At 38.9% G+C, this 27,237-nt stretch overlaps 1 protein-coding gene across 1 annotated transcript in view; it reads left to right on the top strand.

Annotated features, from left to right (window-relative positions):
- Window positions 1–26,483, top strand: part of TNS4 (tensin 4) — a 33,918-nt gene extending 7,435 nt beyond the window's left edge. The window contains exons 2-12 of the mRNA XM_032234749.1: window positions 1,214–1,616; window positions 3,547–3,971; window positions 5,946–6,032; window positions 8,110–8,217; window positions 10,560–10,652; window positions 11,996–12,073; window positions 12,385–12,453; window positions 20,471–20,639; window positions 22,316–22,384; window positions 25,184–25,210; window positions 25,948–26,483. Coding sequence (XP_032090640.1) covers window positions 1,214–1,616; window positions 3,547–3,971; window positions 5,946–6,032; window positions 8,110–8,217; window positions 10,560–10,652; window positions 11,996–12,073; window positions 12,385–12,453; window positions 20,471–20,639; window positions 22,316–22,384; window positions 25,184–25,210; window positions 25,948–26,077 — 1,658 coding nt within the window. The 3' untranslated portion in view covers window positions 26,078–26,483. The remainder of the gene's footprint in view (window positions 1–1,213; window positions 1,617–3,546; window positions 3,972–5,945; window positions 6,033–8,109; window positions 8,218–10,559; window positions 10,653–11,995; window positions 12,074–12,384; window positions 12,454–20,470; window positions 20,640–22,315; window positions 22,385–25,183; window positions 25,211–25,947) is intronic.
- The last annotated feature ends 754 nt before the right edge of the window (window positions 26,484–27,237 follow it).

Raw genomic sequence — 27,237 nt, 5'->3', positions numbered from 1 at the left:
TAGACAACCCAATATCCTTCAGCTGCTCCCACTGCCATTGCCATTCTCACAGTCCCGGGCAACATGGTCATGGATAATTGAAATGCAGAACATTTATTTATTATTCCATTTTTAATACCACCATATATTACTGATATATGATTAGTGTAGTCTAGTGTAGTGTAGTATAAAGGTAAATTTGCTAGTTGTTCCCAACTCTAGGGGGCGGTGCCTATCTCCATTTTAAACCCAAAGAGCCAGTGAAGACGTCTCTGCGGTCATATGGCCAGCATGACGGAATGCTATTATCTTCCCACTTGCATTTCATGTGCTTTCGAACTGCTGGTTGGCAGAGGCTGGGACAAGTAATGGGAGCTCACTCCATTACACAGTGTTAGGGATTTGAACTGCCAAATTTCCGACCTTTCTGATCAACAAGCTCAGCATCTTAGCCACTGAACTATCATATCCCTGGTATAGCATAGCATAGCATAGCATAGCATAGCATAGCATAGCATAGCATAGCATAGCATAGCATAGCATAGCAGTATACTAATGTAAAGTTATGCGATGCAATACAATATAATACAATGAGTGGTATGCATCTTCTTCAATCTCAAGCCCTCTACCAGAGGCCTGGCAAGCTTGAGGGTTCAGCACAATATCTTAGCTGTTCTCTACCCTCTTCTTGACAGAAAGCTGTAATGCTTTTCCTAGGATCTGTTGGAGCCACTTTCCCAACTTAGGAGTCACAGCTCTGAGTTCTCCTACCACCACTGGGACGACAATGGTCTCTACTTTCCATATCCTTTCCAATACTCCAGCAGGCCCTGGTACTTCTCTGCTAATATCCATTCCCCCCCTCCCCAATGGATATTAAGATTTCCAGCATTCTTTTCATGGAGGACTTTTCATCAATTCCATAAGTAAAATCTCTCATCACTCTTGTATTCATCATATGAAGGGTATATTTTCCAAAGGCTTCTATCATATTAGTTCATTTGTTAATTTTGATTGCCATCCCTCCCCACTCATGTGCTGCTGGTTATAAGGTATTGACACACATTAAATACTATTATTTAAAATCTGCTTTTAAATATCTGTTGCTTTGTAAATGTAGTAAAGAACTTTACATATGCTTCCGGAGAATGATTTAGGACTGTTGAACCTAAGGGTTCTAATTGATTTTGTGGCTCTTGCAGTTTGTCTTATTTTCTCTTGTTATTTTTACCAGACATAAAATATATTGAAATGTCACCAGGCAAAACCAAGTATCAAGAGTCTTGGCAGAGCTCAAGAAGTCCTTCCAGCACTCCGTTTTCTGTGTCTTCGCCAAATCGGGGGCATTTATTTCCACGTGGAGGCAACCTTGGCTATAACTGCGATGCTGTTGGTAATATTTCTGGAAGTGCACAGCATTTCCCCCCCACAGGAAGGCAGTCACCAACTTGCATCCAAGTATCAGAAAGTATTTCCATTCCACAACGAGATCAGAAGAACTTTGCATCCTATGGTTCAAATTCTTCCCTAGCTTCCTCTCCAGGCATCCTGCAACTCAGGAGGATGGCCCAGCGATGCAGTGAGGCATCAATGCTTTCAACAAGTCCTGGGTCAGACACCAGTTACATTTTTGGAAGGTAAATGCATTATATAAAAGGGATTATCCTGTGTGATTATTTGACATTTCTCTGTAGTTAAGTATCATTGCCTGAGCTACTTTGCAGTTGCTTGCTTACAAAAATACTATCAGGCAGTAAGGTGAAAGGAGGAAGAAAAAATGTATAGCAATGACGGCAGGAGAAAATGGTAGCAGTGATGAAAAACTCTGTCAGAGCAGAATAGTGCCCTCAACCAACACCTTGGCCTGGGCACACTATCTCTAAGCCAGCAACTATTGTGCACATTTAAAGATGTGGGTGGAAAAGATGAACTGGAACTGGGACGTGACAGGATAAAGTAGGTTTTACCTATTGACTTGTTTGGTAAGGGAAGGTGTACCATATTTCAAGGCAGCTGTTATTTTCTTTGGGCATAGCCAAAATTTTTAGTTCCTCTGCACCCCTCACTATGTCAAAATAACTAAGAATCACTTTTGTAAAATCAAGGCTAGGAAATGCCAGGAGACAAATCAATACACACCTAAGAAAAATCCATTAGTGCACCAAATATCTGCTGCTTAAATCCAGCAGAAAGATCTTAGAAATGGAGGGACTACATAGATGACTGAATCCAAATGCCTATTTGGTTCTATTAAAAGTAGAATAGAATAGAATAGAATAGAATAGAATAGAATAGAATAGAATAGAATAGAATAGAATAGAATAGAATAGAATTCTTTATTGGCCAAGTATGATTGGACAAGGAATTTGTCTTTGGTGCACATGTTCTCGGTGTATATAAAAAGACAAGATACATACGTCAAGAATCATAAGGTATAACACTTAATGATAGTCATAGGGTACGAATAAGCAATCAAATCGTATTATGAAACAATCAATATAAATCATAAGGATACAAGCGACAAAGTTACAGTCATACAGTCATAAGTGGGAGGAGATGGGTGATAGGAATGATGAGAAGATTAATAGTAGTGCAGACTTAGTAAATAGTTCGACAGTGTTAATTCAAGGGCCTTCTCCTTCAGAAAGTTGATGGTCAGAAATCCCACTTTGTCTGCATTGACTATGGAATAGAAAGGTGTGGTTAAAGCCTAGATCATTTGCATATTAAATGTCATTGGCCAAATCCATGTTGGTTCATCTGTTTTAGGACTGTTTTTCTCACCCCAGGACAAGAAAGTGCTTAGAGACTCATTTCTGCAACTTGCTATTGAACACATTTTTTGTTTCCTGTACTGAGTTATTTAGTCTTCATAGAAGTCCATAGTGCCTTTTACAGCAGAGTCTTTAGAAAAGGTCACAGGAAGTAAATCAGAAACATGAATTTGATTTTCTACACTGGATTCAAATAAAAGCATTTCCTGTAGATTTAGTAAGCATGTCTACTGTGGAGGAGCAGGTCCACTTCTCTAGGAATTTATTTCTATAGCCAAACACTTCAACTGTTTGGGTTTCTTTCCTAATGTCCAAATGGAATCTGCCTTCATATAACTTAAGACCATTATTTGGTTTCTTGCATTCTGGAATAATACAAACTATATGTTTTGTTGATATATTTTCCTGCTTTGGGGGTGGGTGGGTGTTGGACTCCAAGGTCCCTTCCAGCTCTATTCTGATTGAATCTGATTGATTGATGATGCCCCATTAGTTCAGCAATATCGTAAAAACATGCCCTCCCACAAGAAATATCATCTATCTCCACTTTCTTCCATTTCTGAAAAGATTGGTGTTTTAAAAAAAAAACACTAATTAGCTGGTCACTGGGAGATGGAACAGTGGTTTTATCTAGATGAGTTTCAATTATTCTTTTAGACAAGTTTAGCAAAACTGGACACCATTAGAGAGTTCTAAAATCTTGTGTACTTAGCATGCATGATTTGCTCCCATATGGATGTTTAGAACTAACAGTCTTCTCTAACTTTTCTGCATGTTTTTTTCTCTTTTGCAGCAGCAGCAGACAATCATTATCCAACCATGAATTTGATACATCTCTAACTAGGTCAATAGGAAGTCCCTCCTCTGTTGAATCCCTGACAGGGTGTTACGTTACATCCAACAGCCCTGGTTCTTTCTTCCCCAGGGCCACATGCTCCCAGAAAGAGAATTCTCCTCTAACTCTGCCATACCAGAAGGGACAAACCCACACCTACAACCATTCTCTTTCATCTGTTACAACCCCCCCATTCCCAATCCCTATAGTGCTCATCAATGGTCTCCCAGAAGAGAGTGGGACACCTACTCAACTTTCCAGGGGCTGCTCCAGTTCCTTCAAAGATAAGATGCCTAAGACCAATTCCAGCAGTTCTTCAGGAGTTAATGGTCTAAACAATTCCTATTCTGACAACTCAAGTTCCTCCACTTCATCTCTGGATGGTAAGTTGTTCTATCCCTATGACTGGAAGCTCACATATTTGTTTCTTTATTTCCAATTGGGACGGAATCTTTTATTTTAAAAATTGGGAAGGAGGAATACAACTTTTTGGAATAAATGACCTTTTCCAGATCACGTAAAATGTGGTTCACACAATCTGAATTGCAACTCCTTATCCAGACGACATGGATGTTGGTAAGAATTCTGAAAGCTGAGGTCTACATATCTAAAAAGTACCAAACTAGAGGATGGGTGAAATAAAATTTATCTGCTGTGAAAAGAAAAGGAAATAATTCAAATTAAAAACGGCAGTGTGTCTGCTCATACAAAAATCAGGGAATAAGGCCAATTTGTACATTATCCAAGCAAAGCATCTGTACAATCAACCTGATAAAATTTCCTAAATTGATCACATATTCCCTATTTGTTAATTCACTAGCCTCCCTCCCCTTTGCCTGTGGGCCTTTTGAAGTATTTCAAGAAACTTAGTGAAGGAAAAAGCACAAATCCAGATTTTATTTTATTTTATTTTTTATTTTACCTTTATTTGTATGCCGCCCTTTTCCCTGAAATGACTCAGGGCGGCTCACAATTCAAAAGGGAGGGGGGAAACGACAAACAGTAAACAATACAGCATATTAAAATAGAAAAAACGCAACAATCACACCATTCGAGTGGGGCTATAATCTTAGCCCCAGGCCAGCCGGGACAGCCAGATCTTTACAGCAGCGCGGAAGGATTGGAGGGTGGTGAGGGTCCGAATCTCCACGGGGAGTTCGTTCCAAAGGGACGAATGTAAGTAAATGATGAAGTAAATTCATTCCTCTGCCCTTTTTCCTCATATCTTCTATCTGACAATCAGTTTGAGAAGGAAGCTAGTGGGGAACACCAGTATGAAAAATGGATTTCCCTTGCTTTCTCATTCTTATACATGCTTCTGTCTGCTACCATCTGAACAATACTACCTCAGTCAAGGAGAAAGGGGTAGTTCCAGAATTGCAGGTTCAATCTGCATCCTCTTTCCAGAAAGTAGGACTATCAGAAAAACAAAATGGCTGATCAGGGACATCCAATCAATAATTCATCTAGAATGGTATATTGTTGCTTAACAGTAGCCAGATGTTCTAGGAAAATGTAGTCACTCTGTTAATATTAAATCCTGACATGTACTGTTGGGGTTTTGAATGTTTGCTAGGAAATCTAATTAAACCGTGTTTACTTTTGAAGGAGAAGAGGGCAATACAAAATCCAGAAGCTGGGTCCAAAATAGCAAAATTGATTTAAAATTTTGGCATGCGATTTGAGGAGATTCAGTTTGGAGATTCATTAAAGTCCCTGAATATGAAATTGTGTTTTTAGGTTTCACAACTAAGCAGTCACTTTTAAAATTAGTTGCGTGTCATCATGTAAAAGAAAAATAAACTTTTCTAGTCTTATAAAAGTCCAGTATGATGACAGCTACCCTCTGGACATTTGCAAAGGATGTCAAAAAAAATCCTTCAAAATGAAAGCTATGGAAAGCTATAATGAAGCAATGGAAGCAAACATAGGGTGTTGTTTTCATTATATATTCATTGTACCATCTTGATTATTTTAACCTCTTCTCCAGATACTCTTGTGTTAATTGCAAAAGAAAATCCAAGGAATTTCAATTAAATCATTTCTAACTTACTGTCTGGATTTCAGTGAACCTAGAATCCTGGGAATTTGGAAGGAATTTGGATGTCTCCCATTATCTCAGTGTGGTCCATCCATTTCAGTATTTGTAGACTGAAACAGATGGAAAACAGTGAGATAATCTCTTTTTCCTTTCCAGCTTGCCTTCATTTATTTTATAAAACCTCCCCTATATGCAGATTCTTTTCTAAAATTAAAAAATCTTCTATGATGAAAAAAAAATCTTTCTGATTTTTCTAATCACTTTTCCTTAACCTTCTTTTTTACTTAGATATATGTATGACTTTTTTTTCATGCAGGGTATTCCAAAGAAGCCCAGACAACTATGAAGTTTGTGATGGACACCTCTAAATCTTGGTTCAAACCTAGCATCACAAGAGACCAAGGTAATCTAAGGAACAGTAGGCAACAGTATCCAAAATGAAGGAAAGGCAAGAAAGCTAAAAGTCTAAGAATGTGGCCTGATTCAAAAACAGAGATAAATATGATTGATAAGTGAATGAGCTTCATGAGCTGATATCTCTTTCCATCTCTGAGGAAGATGTTTTATTACTTTTTATAGATCTATGGTATTGTCCAGCTTTTTAATACATATTATTTCCCTTGGAAAGCAGGCTAGAAATACTTACTTCGAAGATCCATTTCAGAAAAAAAAAGTTGCTGGCAGCTCCATTAAAGGCTTTGCTTTACAGTATTGGACTAAACAGTACTGCAGGCATCTTATATCCTAATACACATGCTTTTTGGGGGAAACTAAAAATGGATGACTATTCTGTCCTTTTGTGGCTGTTGTTAAATGATACACCTTTCTGGGACGCCCTATGGGATTCTTGGAGAGAACTTAATTCACAACAACTTCAAATCCAATGACTACCTATTGACTTCTTCACCACAGGTGTGATTCAAGTACACACTGAACCACACCTTTATCTTCCTTCTAGGAGCACAGGCGTCTAGCCTTGGAATGATTGACTTCCAAGCTTGCTTCTGATGTTTAAAAAAAGGGGGGAAGGCAGAAATTGTGGTTGCAGGAGGAAAAGAAACAACCGATAGAAGTTGGCTTCCCTGTGCTTTTTCTCCCTTTATTTTTATACATTTTCTTGCCATTGTCTTCATTTGGGTCAGAACATGGGTGTAGTGAAAGAGTCGTGCACCAAAATAATTTTAGAGAAGTATGTTTAAAAGAGATTTCTTTAAGCATTTGGACGAACAATCAGGTACATAACGGAAGTTGTGCACAAATGCTCCATATAAGTTATTAATAAAGTTCAGTGTAGTTTTTTAACTGATCTGTTAAAGTCTGTAAAAAACAAAGAAACCCTGAATCGATTCCCAGATAGATACAGAAAGGAAAATGTACCAGATTTATATTGATTTATATGTCCATTTTGAAGAAGAATCAACTTACAGAATGAAGTGATAAAAGGATTTAATCCTTTCCCTCCCTTCCTCATTAGGAACACGGAAGCTTCTGGAAATGCAAATGAATGTTTGGAGCATTAAAAAATAGATAGAGTTATTAGATAAGGCAAAATAAATGTCTCTCGGTTACTTTTCCCTGCCTCGATTTACTAACTGTTTATCTACCAATTTACCTACTTCCTTATGTTTTGAAACTCCAAAGTTTGGGATAACCTATTTCTATAGCACAATGTAAGTTATACAGCATTGCATATACGTATTTGCTGCATTCAAATTGAGTTGATATCAGTGCTAAAAATTATTATACCATTTGTCATCTATTTTCTTATTTGTAAAACAAACCTCCCTTGATAAAGACTGGTATCCAATCACGTTTCCCTGCCCTGAAATGTTAAGAGATGTTGTCCATTTGCTCACAGCTATTGTTTAAGCTTTTGTTGCACATATTCATGCTAAATAAGGTATTTTATTTGTTCTTTCAGATAATTCCCACAATTTTCTTTTATGAGAAGACCCTTACATATAAAGCCAGTAGTACCAGGCCATACCTGGGAAAGGAAATTTTTCCCAGATATGGTTCTGGTACTACTGGCTTTGTGTGTAGCTGGTTTATTCCTGTGGGTCTCTGAAAGGGAGAGCTTGCAAACTGATGAGCATGAAATAGATCAAGACATGCAATATTATTGAGGAGCAGGCAGTATTTTCTTCCCAGGACCTTCAAGCTTCTCAATTCTTTCAAATATAGAGCCTTTTTAGTCTTATCTCAGATAACGAAGAACAAAGAGACTGAGCTGTAAATCAAAAAGCTGCCGAACCCAATCTGGCCTCTGTGTAACTTGGTCAAATAGCCGTAAGTAAGCCATTATCGCTCTTTGCAACATATGATCACAATATTGGTTTACTGTGAAGGTTGCCAGCTAAGTAGTACACATGAAATGCTTTGAACAAGGACCAGTGTTTGCAAAAGATACAAATGCTTAGTAGTCTCTCTTTATTCTGTGATATGATGACACTTTGTTCTTTGGGTGTATGTTTTAACAGCTATCCAACTGCTAATGGATGAACCACCAGGAACATTTATTATGAGGGACAGCACATCGTATCCTGGCTCATTTGGCTTAGCCCTGAAAGTCTTCAGCAACAAAACAGGTACTCAGAATTCCTGCTTTAAACTGCAAAAAGGTAATAATAGAGAGGGGCCAACAGCAGCCTTCTCCTACCTGATGCTTTCCAGATGTATTTTACTATAAATTATAGAATTCCCAAGCAGAGGGCCAGTTGGCTTGGAAGTCTGGAAGTTGTAGCTCCAGTATATTTGGAGGGCACTGCATTGAGAAAACCTGCTCTGGAGCCAAACTGTGCAGAAACCCCACCCCTTATTTAGGGTCCCACCTGCATGTTCCCAGTCTGAATACTGACGAGACCTAAAAAGGGAAAGATAGCAGACTCTCAAAAATGTGACAGTTGCAGGGTTGGAAAACAAGAGAGGCTATTGACTCTTGCAGAGAGGCAGCACATTCACTTCTCCTGATGATGCAACTGCAGCTAATGCAGAGAGGTGACAGTTCCCTGCATGGCCAAAAGCTCCAAACTCATGGCTGTAGTTAATCATTCAACATATTGCTCACTGCATGTTCCCAGTTGCCTAGTGGTACACAGTTAAGGAAATTCTGCAAAAATGAAAAACAGAGCTCGATATGGAGAGCACAGCATTTCCATAAAAGCAACCAATCGTCATTACATGTTTTAGAAATCAAAACTGAACTCAAGTTTTTTCACACAGGAAAGCAATGGTGGGGGAAAACCCCAGAGGGTAAACCAGCAGAGAAGTGAAAGAGGAGAGGAGAGATGACTGATGAGGCGTCTAAAGGAACTGCAAATAAATAAAAAAGAAAAGCAATAGAAAGTTGGCAAATGACTATATTCAGAGTCTTTCTGAATCAAGGGCAGTTTGAAGTTCAAGTCAGAGCAAACTTAGCTTCTCACATTGGAAGCAACCTGCAAGATGTCGCAGGGGAAATGAAACAGAAACAAAGCAAATCTAATATACTGGAGCCTGTCCATGCAAGGATTTCAGGGTAAAGTAGTTGCAAGCCAGGACAAGCAAGCCTTCTGTGACTTCAGCATGGATCAGCTTCAGGGAGGGGAGTGCAGCTGAAGAGAAATGTAAACTTCTCTATTAATTAACTATGTGTGCCCCAGTTGGGTTATGAAGCACAGAAGAGATGGAAGCTAATGATCATTAATAGGAGCCGAGCAGAATGTTCCATGCCATTCTACACAACTTTAAGAGTTTCTCCAATTTGGCTCAAATAGCAAATTTTGCTGGGTGGCAGAAATAATCTATTTAAAAGAAAAAGAGAGCAATGAGAGATTGCAAATAATGTGAGCAAATATTGCAACCTTTGTTTTAATGTTAAAAAATAATATTTATTTCTAGCATTTAAACTTTGCCCTTCAACATTCCTAGTTTTGAAAGTTGGGAAAAGGTTTATCATTATTAAAAAAAAAAAAACCACTAGAGTAAAACTATGCCATGCCACATTGATGCCTTCTAAATACCTTCAACTATAATTCCCATTAGTCCTATCCAGCATGGTCATTGGGAATTATAGAATTTGTATTCCAACCCATCTGAGGACTCTGCTGGAAAAAGCTGGAAAAAATGCACATATTCCTGTACACAGAGAGAGGAGGAACAGGTTAAAGAAAATCTACTCATTTGCTTCTTCTCAATTTTATTGGTTTACATTGCATTTGCAGGCCAAAAACAATATTTTCTCTGTGATTATTTGTATGGGTGAACTTTATAGAAGGTATTTTCTGTTGTTGTCGTATACTGAAAACGTTCATGATTATGATAAAGGGTCAAGGGTGTCATTGTGGCTCCAAATTCTATGGTTTGTGGTTAATTATCTTATGTGTATGACTCCAACTCATTAGCTTTCATTTGAAATTCAATCCAATTCTCACATTATTGGATTTGCAATCACATAATATTTCTTTAAATAGAGGATTTTAGACACATAATTGCTGGGTGACTGTGCACCATTTCATGAGACATTGAGTTTAGTTTTTTTAAAGTTTTAACTTTCACATCTCTGGAAGAATTCCACTATGAGTCCATCACTGATTTATATTCAGAAACACTTTGTTTCATGAGCTGAAACTATTCTCAAAACAATTCTGCTCCTTCATCTGGTTTAGATTTATAACAAAGAATTTCCATAGAATTAAAAGCTGATAATAGCATTGGAACATCAGAAAAAAAATATGTGTATTACCTATTTCTGTATACAAAGCTGGGTTCAGGAATTACCGTATGTCTTCATTGTCACATATCATATCCAATATTAAACATAAACAGCACCAAAATCAGAATTAGAAAGACAGAATTTAAAAGCCACTTTTAAAGCTCTTTGGAAAACTTCCAATGTAAAGTATTGGCTTTTTATAGGTTACATTTCAGTTTGTTTTGTTTTGTTTTAAAGGAGAAGATGCTGGTAACCACATTAGACACTTCCTCATTGAGTCTTCTCCCAAAGGAGTGCATCTTAAGGGAGCGGAAGAAGAGCCCTATTTTGGTAAGATTGTTGGTCTAGTTGTTTTCAGCTACTTATGCTTAAGTTGTGACTGTCATATATTCATGCATTTAGTTATTAGTTGAGGTTGCAATTAGCTGAGATTTAGGCAGTTGCATCTGTGTTGTTTTTTGCTCCTTAAAAAAAGTGCCCTGCCCATCTGATTCAGCAAGGGAAAGGGAAAGGTTTTCTCTTTCCAGTCATGCCCAACTCTAAGGGGCACTATTCATTTTCATTTCTTAGCCGGGGGAGCCAGCAGTCATGTGGTTAGCATGACTATACCCTGATGTGTATGGAATGCTGTTACTTTCCCAGCAAAGTGAAACCTATTTATTACTTTCCCAGCAAAATGAAACCTATTTATCTACTTGCATGTGCATGCTTTCAAACTGCTAGGTGGTACAAGCGCCTGGAATTCACACATCATGCAGCACTCAGGTCTCGAACCTGGGCTGGCAGACTAGTTCAGCAGCCATTGTGTACACACACACACACACACACACACCTTTGAAATAAACTCAGCATTCTATTTCAATTAAGTGGGACCAGCTATCTATGGAAAGTCATAAATGTAGCAGTCTTGGAAGGTAGTGGATCTTTTCACTAAACCAATCCTAAACCAATATATAGAGAGGCACACTACTTGAGAAGGCTAACCTTTTACTAGCAATATCTTATGCAGGAAGAACATCTCCATCGCTTCCTTTATCATGGAGAGTGAATCTTACCATTTCAGATTGAATCTCTGATATTCAGCTGGCCTACTTACAAATCAGTGTAGCTTCTTAAAAATCTTCCAGAAAGTTGGTTCTTATTGGGGAAAATATTTTTTTAAAGCATCAGAAATGCACACACTGTGCAAATGATATTTTCCCAATATGTGTAGATTTTTGTATAAACTTTTTGCTTGTATATTGATTTTGGTATGCATATCTTTAAAAAGAGCATGGGCTTTTACAAAATTTAATAAATATATAGTGTTTTACAGAGTGCGTTCTAGTTTGGGATTAGATTTAGCAAGTGAATTTGCATCAAACATTTTTACCATTTTCATTCATCCATTATCATTCCATTCAAAATAACAAGGGAGGGAGGGAGCATCCAAATAATGTCAATCTCAAGAATTGCCTTCCAGTTACCCAAATCCCCCACCCCATTCTTTCTAGGCCCACAAATGGATCTGTTGGTCTCATAAATCCCCAGTTTCTTACCTCTGCTACCCCAGTTGTTGATTACCTGAAAATGAATAATTTAGACATGTAGTGAAGGATGAGAAGTAATAATGTAGACTATAGAGGTGTTAAGAACACTTTGTACAAACCCCATCCATTTGTTCTTTATTACAGGAAGTCTCTCAGCATTTGTATATCAACACACCATTATGCCATTAGCACTACCCTGCAAACTGATTATTTCTAGCCAAGGTATGTTTAGAATCTTGGACCAAGAGTTCCTGCAATGATCAGAAGAATAATACACAAATTCTTATAAATCCTATAGATACCAGCTAACAACAATTCCTTTTTAAACCCGAATATATTTGCTAATGATTTAAAAAAACCCAATAAAAAGGATAAGCAAACAACTATTAATGTATTAAACCAAACTCTGCATCATATTGGAATTGCAGATTTACAGAGATCTTTCCAGTAGATGATATGGTTGTGCATCAAGACTTTAATTTAATATGTTTTGTAATGTGGTTGTAACTGCTGTGCTATTATACCTATCTTAGCTTTTCTCAGTGATGAAAATCCAGCCCTTAATTCAGAAGCTGCTCTTCTTTTGTCTCAAAAAGCTGCTGGTGAGTATAATGAGAGTAAGGATTTTTCTTCAATTAACCAGGCCATATTATATCCTAACTGTTAAGGTAATAAATAATGGCCTGCAATTTGGCCTACATGTTTTGCCTCTTTTCAGTGTTGTCACTTTTCTAGGAAGATGTCACATTTTGCTACCGTTCAGACCACAATATCCTGTATCTACACAGAGATTTTTTTTTTGGCACAGTGATTACATAATAGATTTTAATCCTCTGTGGTTTGTGTGTAGGTAGAGGGGCAGAGAGAGGGGGAGGGAGGGAGGGAAGAAAGAAGGAAGGAATTTGAGAAGTCGTTTTCAAGTCTGACTGGTTTTGATTATGGTTTGAGGGAAGGGTTAAGAGAGGCATTTAGCCCATTCATCACTATTGACACCTGGTCAAGGAGAGGCCTTCCAGCAGGATCAGCTAAGAAGCCTTCATCAGATATTGTAAAACTGAGCTACCAGATAACATTCACTTGTTTCATTAGGGGGCATTAGGTGGCCCCAAATACCTTGGAACAGGAAGCACATACAGAGGACAAAACTTCTCAAAGTTTCCTGCTTTTTGAGTTGCTTGTATGAAAAGTCAGGCTTTATGATTTCATGCTCACTTTCATGCTTCCTCTGTTGCACACATCGATTTCCTCTCTGTGTGATTTTTCTTTCTTTCTTTCCTTCTTGGCTTTCTTCCTTCCTTTTCTCTGCCTATGCAAATTCATCGCTGGCAAGGTAGAGCAACTTCTAGCACAGCTAGGGTTATTACCAAGTTAGTTTCTTGTTGTGCAGATCATTGGTTAATTTGAAGTGCCGTTCTGCTCAGACTTCAATGAGACACACGGTGGACAACCTGGAAGGCCAAAGGGGCAGTGATAGGGTCCTGTCAAAGATACCTGGCAGTGCCAGCCCAGAAGCATCAGAGACTAAGCATGAGACTGAATGGGAGGAGAGGGTGACTCTCCCGTTTCACTGCAGCAGAAAATAGTCTCTGAGCTCATGGGTCCAGCACTGCTTGGCTTGCCAGGCCCCTTACCTGCTCAGGAACTTGTTGTTGCCAATTTAGATAGTGTATCTGCACCAAGAAATCACTTAAGTGATATAAAATACTGTACTTACTATAAGACGCACCAAGATTTTGAAGAGGTAATTTTTTTAAAAAAAGGTTGTGCACTCTGCAAACCTCCCAAACCCTCTGCACATCCATTTTTGTGAAGAGAGTGGGGCTTCAGGAGGCCAAAAATGCTGTATTCAGTGTATAAGATGCCCCCAGATTTTCACCGTCTTTTTTGGGGGGGGAAAGGTGTGTCTTATACGCCGAAAAATATGGTATCTCTTCATTCTTCATGCTGTACTAAAACATTTAAAGCTGCTACAAAACACATCAGATTTGTAATTAATACAAATTATTATCTAATCTCACTTATCACAAAAGCTTGCTAAGTCTTTTTCTTTGTTCAAATAATGAAGAGACGAATTCTGACAAGTGACGGGCATATTTTGATGATCATTTCGTGTTTCAGGGGTGTTTTTTTTTTTGCAAAAGCTCATAATTACTTTTGTGAACAGGGTTAAAAAATGAAAAAATGAACCCTGCTAAGTTTTATATGTAAATGTTTTGTTTCCATTATAATTTTTCATTTCACTGTTAGTAACATTCAGATAGTGCTGCAGTTCAGTGTTTATATATATTTAATTGTAGTTAAGAAAATATATACATTTTTAAAAACTATGGAAAGATGAAGCAGAAAGGAGCTCAAGATCTTGTAGCCACTGCTAACTTCCCGACTTTTAAGGTGCCAGAAATCAAAAACCTTACAACAATGGCAGAGGCAAATGCAAATGGGGTGCTTTCACTACTTCATCTGTGTAAGATTATGCAGCAAAATTTTTATGAGTAGCCAAAAATATCATGATATGATCACAAAGAATGTTAATCAACAGTCCACTCCCTTCTGAAGCACATATCAAGTTCCTTCTTGATTAGCCCATTGAAACCCAATATTTTCTCTCCTTAGTTAAAAAAAAATGATTTGGGATATTTTTTAAAAAGCTATCATAATTACAGTTCCAAATAAAGCTTCATTCTTTCCGATATGACCTGGCAAAATGTGAATTTGTTTGATTAAACAAACAAATCTCCAGCCTGCCTTCAGCTTTTTCACAAGTTTTATTGTATTTTTTAAATATACTATGCAATCTTAATGCAACAAGAGAAAAAGCCTTTTAGGCTGTACACAAAACACAAGTCTCCAACTCCACCAGGAACAACTTAGATGTGCAACCAGTAGTGGGATTCAGCCAGTTCGCACCTATTCGGGAGAACCGGTTGTTAACTTTCTAAGCAGTCCGGAGAACCAGTTCTTGGAAGAAATCTCCTTTTTTTTTTTTTACACTTTACAGGGCTAATCCTGTAAGCAAGGCAGAAAAGAAACATTCTGATGTTTCTTCTAGCCTAATCTTTATTACCCTGCTTACAGAAACTGCCTCTCTGGTTAAGTCTTATTATATTGTCACAGCTAAGGCAAAGCGCCCATCGATCTGAGTGCCGTTGAGTTGGCCATGCCCACCCAGTCACATGACCACTGACCCCGCCTACCCTGCTGGTCATTAGGGCAGAGAACCGGTTGTTAAATTATTTGAATCCCACCACTGTGTGCAACCATCAAGGACAGTTCCAATTAAACCCCCAACAACAAGCAAAGACCCATTCTGTCCAGTCCACAAGTCTTCCCACTCTTTGAACTGCAGAGAATTTGGAAAGAAGCCCGTGAAGGAAAGGAAAGCTCTAATTAGGCAGTACAAAGTCTGCTATAAGTGTTGTAATTTTACAGAACACATAGCCAAAACATGTACAGCCAAGGTGTAATGTCACCTTTGCAAGAATGACAGATACCCAGGCTCCCTACATCCAAATTCTGAGACGGTGCAATGTCCGACTGCTGACCCTCCTCCAAACAAGGAGACTCCACATGACGCTGAAGCACACCCAGAAGCTACCACAGATGTAAGTGTCAGATGCACCTCGGTATGTGGTGGTTATCCATCACCTCGCACATGCCACCAAATCTGCCTAGACAAAGTCTATCCTGCTACACGCCCAGAAGAAGCTGTGAAGATGTACGTAATCCTAGACACACAAAGCAATAAATCGCTGGCAAGGTCAGCATTCTTCAATCTCTTTGACGTCCAAAGCAAAGAGACTGAATTCACGATATCAACATGCACTGGATCCCAGCGCACAGTGGGGAGGAAAGTCTATGGACTCTGCATAGAAGTGTTAGATGGAAGTGCACCAATAATAGTGCAAACTGCCACCAATAATAGAGTGGGACAACCTACCAGATGATTGCAGTCATATTGCAGCACCAGAGATAGCAAACACCATACCCCACCTAAGACATATGGCTAATCACTTTACATATGGCTAATCACTTTACCGCCCTCGATCCTTAAGCCGAAATCATGCTCTTGCTGGGAACAGATGCCTCTGCAGCTTTCATTCTGCAGGAAATGGTTGAGGGCCCAATGGATGCCCCATTCGGTTGAGATTCGGTTGAGTCATCTTTGGAAACTGTGCATCGATTGGCTGCAGGTCTCAACCCAGTGAATGTCTTCACGACTTCCACTCAGTAATGGGAGAACATGCCACCTGAAACCATGCCAAGAACATTTCACGACCTCATCGATCAAGCCAGTTTTAGGAGCAACAGTGTTCCAGACAAGCGAAGAAGACAATGACTTGGCCTTGTCGATGGAGAACAAAGAATTTCTCATAGACAAGGAATTCCAACAGGATGCTACCAAGAGGTGGGTGGCCCCACTGCCCTTTCGCGTACCAAGGCAACAGCTTCCAAGAACCACGAGCAAGCTCCCTCTCACCTTTTCAGTTTCAGATGACTCATGAACAGGAAATCTGCAATGAAGGCTCATTTAGTAGAGTTCATGGACAAGATGGTCCAGAACGGATACACAGAACTTGTTCCACCTCTGAGAAATGGTGAGGAATGCTGATACCTGCCATTCTTTGGAGTGTACCACCCACAGAAGCCCGGTTAGATCCGAGTAGTCTTCGATGTCAGCGCAAAATTCCAAGGCCTCTCTCTGAACAAAGTCCTGCTCACAGGACCTGACCTCACCAACAGTCTGCTCGGCATGCTCATCCACTTCAGGAAGGAAGCCAGAGCCATCATGGCCGACATCCAGCAGATGTTCTATTTGTTCCTCGTCCGGGAAGATGATCGGAACTACTTACATTTCCTGTGGTTCAACGACGAACAACACAAACATCAGATAACAGAGTACAGAATGCAAGTGCACGTTTTTGGAAATGGCTCTTTCCCAGCAATTGCCAACTATGGCCTGCAACATACTGCTCATGTGGGTGAAACCAAATATGGTGCAGATACCAGACAGTTTGTGGAACGGGACTTCTATGTTGATGATGGCCTAAAATCTGTGCCCACTCCAGCAGAGGCCACAGACCTATTAAAAATTATGCACCAGATGCTAGGGTCATCCAATCTTAAGCTGCATAAAAGTCTGTCCAATAGTGAGGAAGTGCTAGCAGCCTTCAATCCTGAAGACCATGCTAAGGGATTGCAGGAACTTGACCTCGGCACAGATACTCCCTTTATTCAACATAGTCTCGGTCTTTGTTGGGACTTGAAGAAGGACATATTCATCTTCAAATCCCCAGCTCAGAAGACCGCTTTCAAAAGAAGAACAGTCTTGTCAACAGTGAACAGCCTATTCAACCCCCTACGGTTTGCTGCACCTGTAACAATCCAGGGGAGACTCCTACTGCGCACACTCTCCCAAAACACCAAAGATTGAGATGAGTCACTTCCGCCAGCACAGAAGCAAGAGTGGGAGTCATGGTGAGACTCCCTGAGTTATCTCCAAAGTGCTCAGGTATAGTGTATGTACATTCCTATCTTGCCCACAGCCACAAGGAAGAAAGAACTGCATATCTTCTCAGATGCGTCAACAAAGGCAATAGCAGCCGTAGGATACATCAGGGTCTACGGCGGGGAGAATGATGTTCACGGTGGTTTCATCATGAGAAAGATGAAACTAACACCAAAACAAGGTCACACCGTGCCAAGATCGGACCTTTGTGGTGCCGTGCTGATCGGACCTTTGCGGTGCCTTTGAGGTGACCTGATAACAAAGACAATGGACCTTGAGCTGCAAGCCACCACCTTCTACACAGAGGTGGTGCTGGGCTACATCCACAATTGAAGCAGACACTTCTCCGTCTATGTCAGTAATAGAGTAGACAGGATCAGAAAATCCTCAAACCCACAGCAATGGCGATATGTACAGACAGATCAGGACCCAGCAGACCACGCCATGCTCTCTATTCTTGCATCTCAGTTGGCAGAATTGACCTGGTGGAAGGGCCCAGATTTCCTGGCTTGCCCAAACATCCTGATGTCGCAGAGATCAGAACAATACGACTTTCAAGACCCAGATAGTGACGCCGATGTACGACCAGAGGTTCCCGACAAGTCTTCCAGACAGGACATGAAGCCCACTGTCTTGGTCCACATGTTTGTCGACAGCAATAAAGGAGACAAAAACCTGATCCTTAACCATTCCTTTGCCATAGCTTGCTTTGAACGCTTCTCCATATGGAGACTTCTCATATCAGGGGTGGCAGTGATCGTTCATTTTCTGCATCACAAGATGGGCTCCCCAGCCAACCGTACCCAAGCGGAGAGAGCCATTCTGCAGTGTGTGCAATGAGATGCGTACCCGGCAGAATTTGAGTGCCTACAGGCTATGAAACCCCTTCCAAAATTCAGCTCACTTCTAAAACTGAGTCTATTTCTTGACTGCCACGGCTTACTGCAGGTAGGAGGATGTTTAGATAAGGCTGAAATAACTTCAAATCACAAGCATCCTATCATCCTTCCTGCCCCACAACTTGAGACAAAACTGTTGGTCCAGGACCACCATGAAAACATCCAACATCAAGGCAGACATTTCACAGAAGGAGCCATTAGGGCTGCCAGAATCTGGATTGTAGGTGCCAAGAGGCTCGTTACCACTGTCTTACACAAGTGCCTGCACTGTCGTAAGCAACGAAGTGCGACACCATGCCAGTGATGGACGCCCTGCCACCCGAACATCTTAGCACTAAACCTTCTATCACCAATGTAGGTTTAGATATTTTTGGCCCCTAGTCCATGTCTGCCCATTGGACCAAAGGTGGGCAAGCTAACAGCAAACGCTGGGCTGTACTTTTCATCTGTCTCAGCATTCGAGCCATCCACATCAAAGTCATTGAATCCATGGACAGTTCCTGCTTCATCAATGCCCTAAGGCAGTTTCTGGCGTGCAGAGGACCGGTCAAGGTGTTTAGATCTGACCACGGCACAAACTTAATAGGAGCTTGCAAGGAATTGAAGATAGGTGAAAACTATTGCCTAGACCCAGCAATCGAGGGCTACTTGAAGGCCCATGACTGTGTATGGACATTCAACCCTCCCCATGCATCCCATATGGGAGGAGTATGGGAGCGATTGATAGGCATAGCCCACAGAATCTTAGACTTCATGTTGACAAAGGTGCCTACATTGACACATGAAATCCACACTACCCTCATGGCAGAGGTGGCAGCTATTATCAACTCCTGACCTTTGGGTCCAGTTTTTACAGATCTTGAAAACCTAACTATCCTCACCCCAGCCACCTTGCTGACCCAAAAGACAGGTGACTGGCAACCACCAGCAGGGAACTTCATTCCCAAGGACATACAGTATATATACAACAATGGAGACAAGTTCAACTGCTTGCCAACACATTCTGGAAGCACTGGAAGCAGGAATACTTATCCTCCAAGATCGCCACAAGTGGCAGCACAAAGAACCCAACCTTGAAGAAGGAGACCTTGTCTTGCTAAGAGACAAGGACGCACCTCAGAATTCGTGGCCAATAGGTCTTATGCGTCCCAGTAATGATAGACTAGTTCACCAGATGGAAGTTCAAGTTGTGAAGCCGCTGGAATCAGGTCGCGACCAGCAGACTTCCACCAAGAAACCCTACACTGACCAATCACTGACCTAGTACTGCTGCTACAGAAGACTGAACTAGAAGATTGAAACTCAAGCTTTGCATACTGTGTGTTTACATCATTGTTTGTACTGTTTGATGTTATGCCTTTGTGTAACTCAGTTAATTAGTTAGCTAGGTTTGCATGTTGATGTTATGCCTCTGCTTAGTTAATTAGATAGTCAAGTTTGTAATGTTTTATGCCATGCCTTTGTTTGCCTTTAGTTGATAGTGGAATTTATAATTCCAGGCGGGGAGTGTGCTGTCCCAGCAGTATATAGCTAGTGTAGAAATTAAGAACTGTCTTCTTTAAGAAACTACCCTATGGGAAATGTAGTTCCATAACATGTGATCACATCTCTGTTTCTGATTGGTCACTGGAGCATTCTGCCTGCATGCAAGTTTATAGCCGGTCAGTTTAAATGCTTTTGTGAACTGGAATAGTAGTTTTTGTATCTCTGCTCAGCATGGGAGTGAAATCATCATCTTTATACACCACGTGATGGGACAGATTATGGAAAGTCAGAAGTATCTTAACACTGAACTGTAAATTGTGCTATTAAGAATGCCTGATAATAAACTTGGTCTGAAAGAGATTCCTAAGCGTGGAGTTAACTGCCTGCATGCAAGTTATAGCCGGTCAGTTTAAATGCTTTTGTGAACTGGAATAGTAGTTTTTGTATCTCCGCTCAGCATGGGAGTGAAATCATCATCTTTATACACCACGTGATGGGACAGATTATGGAAAGTCAGAAGTATCTTAACACTGAACTGTAAATTGTGCTATTAAGAATGCCTGATAATAAACTTGGTCTGAAAGAGATTCCTAAGTGTGGAGTTAACTGCATACCCTGAGGCAGAACACTTAGTTTCCTTCCATATTTTTTTTTAAGTGTTTCATGGTTTTTAATTTCTCAATGATAGCCACCAGGGATAACTTTTTTCTTCTTTTTTTTGCCTTATAGTATGTAATCTCCTGTATCTGCACTCAGTGACTATGGAAACCCTCACTGGCAAAGCTGCAGTTCAAAAAGCTGTATCTTCCACTTTTGAACAAGAGATGCTGCCTACGCCCACCATTGTCCATTTCAAAGTTACAGCATTAGGAGTAACTTTGACTGACATCCAGAGAAAGTAAGAAAGATGCCCTGAGGGTGGGGAGCCATTTTCTGTAGCCATCCCTATCAAGGAAAAAATCTTCAAATGGAAAAGATGGCATGTTTTTTTCAAAATTTATGCAAATATATATATATTGTATGGGGGTGCAGTGGCTCAGATATTTAAGACCTTCAACTTGTCAGCTGGCAAACTAACAGCCTGGGTTTGAGACCTGAGGACCATGCAATGGGATGAGCTCCAGTTACTTGTCCCATCTTCTGCCCACCTAACAGTTCAAAAGCAAGCAAATGCAAGTAGATAAATAGGCACCACTTTGGTGGGAAAGTAACATTGTTCTGTATGCCTTGATGTAAAATTGTGGTGGCCACATGACCACGGAAATGTCTTCAAACAACGCTGGCTCCCTCAGCTAAGAAATGAAGATGAGCACCAGCCCTTAGAGCAGGGGTCAGCAACCCGTGGCTCTGGAGCCACATGTGGCTCTTTCATTCCTGCTGTACTCCCTGTCGCCAGTCAGATCCACAATTGATAGGGCTTTTGGTTAGGACAGGTAGAGGGAAAAGGACGCCACACTAGGAGGAGACTCTATGTAGTGAAACCAGACTTCCAGTCGGCTTTAGAATTGAACAGGGGGCTTCTGGTTAGGACCTTTGTGGCTCTTTGAGTGTTTAAGGTTGCCAACCCTTGCCCTAGAGTAAGACACAACTGGGCATGGGAAATCTTTACCTTTTCCTTTATTTTTGTGTATTTTCCCTGTGAAGTGGCCAGGTTGGTCCATTGCATCCAACCTGTTCCCTTATAACTCCCGCTCCTATCACCAATATAAATACAGGTTTGGGGGATTGGTTCACACACCACATTAACCCAAATGTGATTTGTTTACTTTGGTTTTAGTACAGAATGTGAGCCCAGCCATTATCTGTTTTCACATTGTATATGAAATAGGACACTATGAATTATTTAGCAATTCATAACTTAAAAATTTTGGCTTGGCACTATGTTTGAACACAACGTCTGCCTGAATCAGTGATCAACTTTATGTGTCATGCTATTATGGCATTTGGGGTTTGGTTTAACTTATATAGACTACAGTCTTAAATAAAGAGATCAGTCATGTTTTATTTCCATTGAAATCAATAAGACAATTAGTCATATATAAATAATGAACTGTTTACTGTATTTCAATGAATTCAATCATGAATCATTCACACTAGATCCAGCCCAGTCTGAAAAAACATTCCTGTGAAATAATAAACACTTTGAACAACTTAATCTCCTTTATTTTAAAGCTAGACTAAGATAGTTGATGTTAAAGCCCAGTTATTTCACAATGATTTTACTGGAGCTAAATTACAACAATTAAGACTGCTGTCGTATAAACCCATACCTGGATTACTACACATATTTTACAAATTAAATATAAGTGGGATCATTGAAGTAGGGTTAAGAATTGTTTTTATTGAATTCATTCATTGATTTATCATTTTCAACATGTATTTTTCCTTATCTTCTTGACTAATTGCATACATTTTTAAAATTTGCATCCAATATAATATTTAGTGGTCATCTCATTGACTGGGGTCATTTCACAATAAGATGGAATGATAGCTCTCGCTAGTGGCAATACAAATGTGTTCTCTATTTGAACCTCTTCATTGCTTTCTTCACACACAAACACACCTTTCCTACAGGATCTTCTTCAGACGGCACTATCCATTGGCTACCATCAGTTTTTGTGACCTGGATCCTGAAAATCGAAAGTGAGTACTCTTCAGCTTAAATCTTACAGCAAGTGTTGAAGGCTAGATTGCTTTTCAGGCCATTTTAAGATATATTTTCAAAGAAATTTCAAGATGTTATACAGAAGAAAAACTAGGGACAAGAAAGAAAGAATGTTATTTAATCATTGCAATATCCTGAGCTGTAGCAAGCCCTTGTAAAAAAAAAAATCCTCCACCACAAGGGAAATTATAAAATGGATTGCATAATAGAGTCCATTCATGTCCTTATTTCATGTTATATGCATTTATTAAATTGTACGCAAAAAAAATCAAAATGTTTTCAATCTTGAGAAGCTGCCAAACTGCTAATTTATCATTCCCTTGAAAAGCCTTCTCCTCATATGGCTAATATCCAGGGATTAAGATGTAAAGGGAATCAAAAGTTCTAACAAATACTGAAATATAGGTAATCCTCAACTGAAAACTATAACAGAGCCCAAAATTTATGTTGTTAAGTGAGACACATGTTGAGTGGGTTTTGCTTCACTTTATGACCTTTTTGCCACAGTTATTAAGTGAATCACTGCAGTTGATAAATGTTAAGTGATCTGACTTCCCCGTTGACTTTGCTGGTCAGAAGGTCGCAAAATGTGATGAAAAGGGGACTAGGCAACGGTCATAAATATGAACCAGTTGCCTAGCATCTGAATTTTGATCACATCGTGGGATGATGCAAAAGGTTGTAACTGTAAAAAATGGCCGTAAGTCACTTTTTTTCAGTGCTGTTGTAACTTTCAATGGTCACTAAATAAACTGTTGTAAGTCGAGGACTCCCTGTAATTTTGTATAACTTTTATTATTCAAATATTTATTTGTTTATAATTTTTATTAAGAGTTTTTAAGCAAGAAATACTAAAAAAGGGAAAAGAGGCAAAAAATAAAAAGTATAAGCAAAAAGAAATCGAAAGTAGTAGCTTCAGATTTTCTTTGCAACAAATATAAGAACAATTAACTTTTACTCCATGATTATTTTTTTTAAAAAGTTTTTTATATTATCTTTTTCTAATACTTAAAGCCATAAACCATAAGCCTTTTTTTCTGTTTCATGCAAAAAAAAAACCCAAACTATAAGGGGTTCCAGTCAGCAATAAACATAGTTTTCTCAGATAATATAAATACAGGCAAACAACAAACTCCACAGAACCTGAATACTTTTTTTTTAAAAAAGGACTTGTTTTATGGGGGCTTCAAATATACCGCAGCCAATCCAGTGTTTAATTCAATTGCTGAACCCAGCTAACGGCAGTAAAGATACGGATTTTGGAGTAGTTCAAAAGCTTCAGAATGTTGAAGAATCTTCAGGTCCTCCCATGATTTATTTCCCCAAAATATTTGTTTTATTAATGTATTCAAAATATTTTATCAAAGTTACTTCCTTTCTTCCCACATATATGGTCTTTGGAGGGGTAATGATACTATCTGTTATCTTTAAGTGGAACTATTTCCCAGCAACCCACTTTATCATTTCCCTGCACCTGGAAATAGTTCCCAATGAATTGTTTTGTCAACATAACAACAGAGCTGAGGTCTTGGTGGCATGTCTGGAATTCAAGAATTTGTTGTGATGGTGTAGCTTTAAAATATTTTTTTTAAGCACTACTGAAATGTTTGCTCTTATACAAGTTTAAGAAAATATAGAATTTATTTTTATTGCACAATTTTTTCTATAGCAAATCTCTGGCGCTTGTCACATGATAAAAACAAAAGTGTCTGAGTAATAATGAAATATAATTGCAAATCCTTGGTGCATTTAGATCTACTTTCTGGAAGCAAGAGAAATGTAATAGATGTTATTCACTGTTTTTTTTGGGGGGGGGAGATCTATAGTAGTGGCATGGATCAAAGCATGAAACTTAATTGAAGTTGGGATGGAACACAGCAGAATGATGGGGAAGCAAAAAGCAATAGCAATGACATTATAGCAGTTCTGTTCAAATATTAGTAGCTACATTTTATCGCCAAGATGGCAATAGTGGGCAACATTGCCTGTATGAGATACAGATCATCCAAAATAGTATATTTAAATTAAGCCCTTTAAAAGGAAAATAGTTTCAATGATTTGGTAATAATATTATCTGCATTCTTCAATAACTGACTGAACCCATGGTATCAATTACAGCTTGAAGAGGCTTATATGAATGAATCTTAAATCACTATCTAAACCAGCTTCTCTTTTTGTTATTTTTTCCATTTTTATTTAATTTTAAACTATAGATAGATAGATAGATAGATAGATAGATAGATAGATAGATAGATAGATGATAGATAGATAGATAGATAGATAGATAGATAGATAGATAGATGCATGCATGCATGCATGCATGCATGCATGCACATACACAGCCACATACACACACACACACACACACACACACAAACACAAACACACACACACATATTTAGGGTAGGAAATGTGGGGTTGTTCTTGGGTAGAATTCTGTTGGAGTTACAGAAAAAAAATCTTGAATGTTGAGAGAGGTTAAAAAGCTATTCTGAACACGTTGATTTTTTTTATTGCAATTTAACATCAAAATTGCAGGGAAAAGGTCAAAATGTACAGAACAGAATTGTCTCAGTAAGAACGTATAATTTTTTTTTAAGTTCAAAACCTGGGACTATCACTTATGTTTCTCTTCATTCCATTTCTTTTCACCAGGCTTCAGCAACAAAAGCTAAGCCATTTCTTCTTGTATGAATTTAGTTATTTATTTGAAGTTACATTAAGAAAATGGTGTGAGTTCATGTTTATTAAATCTAATATCTCTTTTTCCTTTTAAGGTGGCAAAAGTTTTCCAAAACTTCAAGGTAAGTTATATGGATGGCATGAATCAAAGACTGTATAATCAAAGCCCATCCCCTTTTCATACAGTACGTATTGTAGATGTAAGGGCCTTTCCTGTATAAGTGTCTTTCCTGTATAAGATATTAGTCAGGGAGCTTTTTAAGCTATTGGCCAAGTAAAGGTTAAAAAGGAAAAAAAAAACAGTTATACAAATAGAGTTTAAAGGCATTGAAGTTGTATAAATGTCTCCTTGTTGAACCAACATCCAGATTCTAATAATGTTTACTACTTAAATATAAATTCCATTAATTTCAAAGGAGTTGCTTGTACATACTTGATTAACATTACAGCTCATGTCCTATTTTGTACTTACGCTCTTAATTAATTTTGGATCTAAGCTTTAATCTTTATTGTTGCACTCTGCTGCTTCTTAAACGGCTTACATAATAAATCAATGAAAGGAAAGGAAAATTGAGTGCATAGGATCAGTGAGTCAGTTTGGGTATTGCCTCTTCCTATTCCTTAAAAATTTCAAGCCCAGACCAGATGCTATTTGAACAAAGAATTAAAATGCTTTTCATAGCATCCTGCCCCTCCTGTGAAATACCAGAAGCAAAATGCATGATGTAAAAGAAAAGTAGTGCAATATAAAACCTTCTCCACACTCTTGTCAAAGACGTTTCATCATCATTAGTCATGACTATAAAAAGTGGTAAATCTGTTATTTCAACCACTGCTTCCTGTCCATCTTCCACCATAGGATCTTTGGTGTTGTTTCCAAGAGCCCAGCTGATTCCGAGAATATTTGCCACCTCTTTGCAGAATATGATGCTGTGCATCCCGCTTCTCACATAGTTGATTTCATCCAGAAACTTCTCCTTGATGTCTAAGGCCACCGCAGTACTGAAATGTCTGTTTCTAGCAAATTCTTTGCCTTGTGCAGTGTGCCAAACGATGTTACCTCTTCAAGCTGCTGTATTGTGTTTTGAGGCTGCAGATTGGTTTTTATCAATAGGATACTACTTAAGATTGTTGGTATCAACCTTCATAATCTCCAGGACCCCCGCCCCCAAAAAAAACAATCACTGGCTGGGGATTGATTCATCTGAAAAAATCAATATCTGTTGATTTAATATCTGTTCCCTCCGTTACAATAGAATTGTTGTAATGAGAAATGAGAGGACTTTATGGCAATGGTTTAACAGAGAACCAGAAGAATTATTCTATCCCAGTGTTTCTCAACCTTGGTGACTTGAAGTCCTATGGACTTCAACTTCCAGAATCCCCCAGCCAGCATAGCTGGCTGGGGAATTCTGGGAGTTGAAGTCCACAGGACTTCAAGCCATCAAGGTTGAGAAACACTGTTCTATCCTATCTGCAGATAGACTAGCGTATTTTCTGACCTTCTGTTTTCTCATAAACCTATCTTATTGGAAAAGATACTTTTTACAATTGGTGTTGCTTTTTTTATTTAACAACTCAAGTACTGGGAATAAGAGTGCTAATAGTGATGTAATAGATTATTGACACCATTTCAATGCCTTTTTGATATACGGTATATTATGTTTCACTTCTTCATTTATTGTAACGGCCAGTGGGGAAGTCCAATAAACTAAATTTGCAACCTACTTTGTGCTGAAATGAAATTGAAATGTAATACACATGCAATTTTACCCTTAAAAAATCCAAAACAGGAGTCTGTCATAGCAATACTTACTGTGACTTCATCATTAATGAATGAAACAACTCTTCAAGCTTACTTTTCCTAACTTTATAAGGAGGTTTTAAATACCCAGGGTTTCAAAATCATTTTTGTTGTTGTTGTTTTGTTGTCAGAAAGTTATTTCCATCATTACACAAAAATACTCAGCCTTTTCTTATTGTTTGAGTCTTTGGAGTTTTCACATATACACCCTTTTGCATGGCCATCGGCCTCAATAATGCAGCAAAGAATTATAAGGACATGGGATGCAATGAAAGAACAATTCTTAAGCATTAAGAAAACCGTGAATGTAAGAGTTTATCACTTCTTTCCATCCTGCATGGAACT

Source organism: Thamnophis elegans, chromosome Z (genome assembly GCF_009769535.1).
Source record: "Thamnophis elegans isolate rThaEle1 chromosome Z, rThaEle1.pri, whole genome shotgun sequence".
NCBI lineage: Eukaryota > Metazoa > Chordata > Lepidosauria > Squamata > Colubridae > Thamnophis > Thamnophis elegans.
Note: the sequence above shows the minus strand (reverse complement) of the source record. Positions and strands in the feature narration are given on the sequence as shown.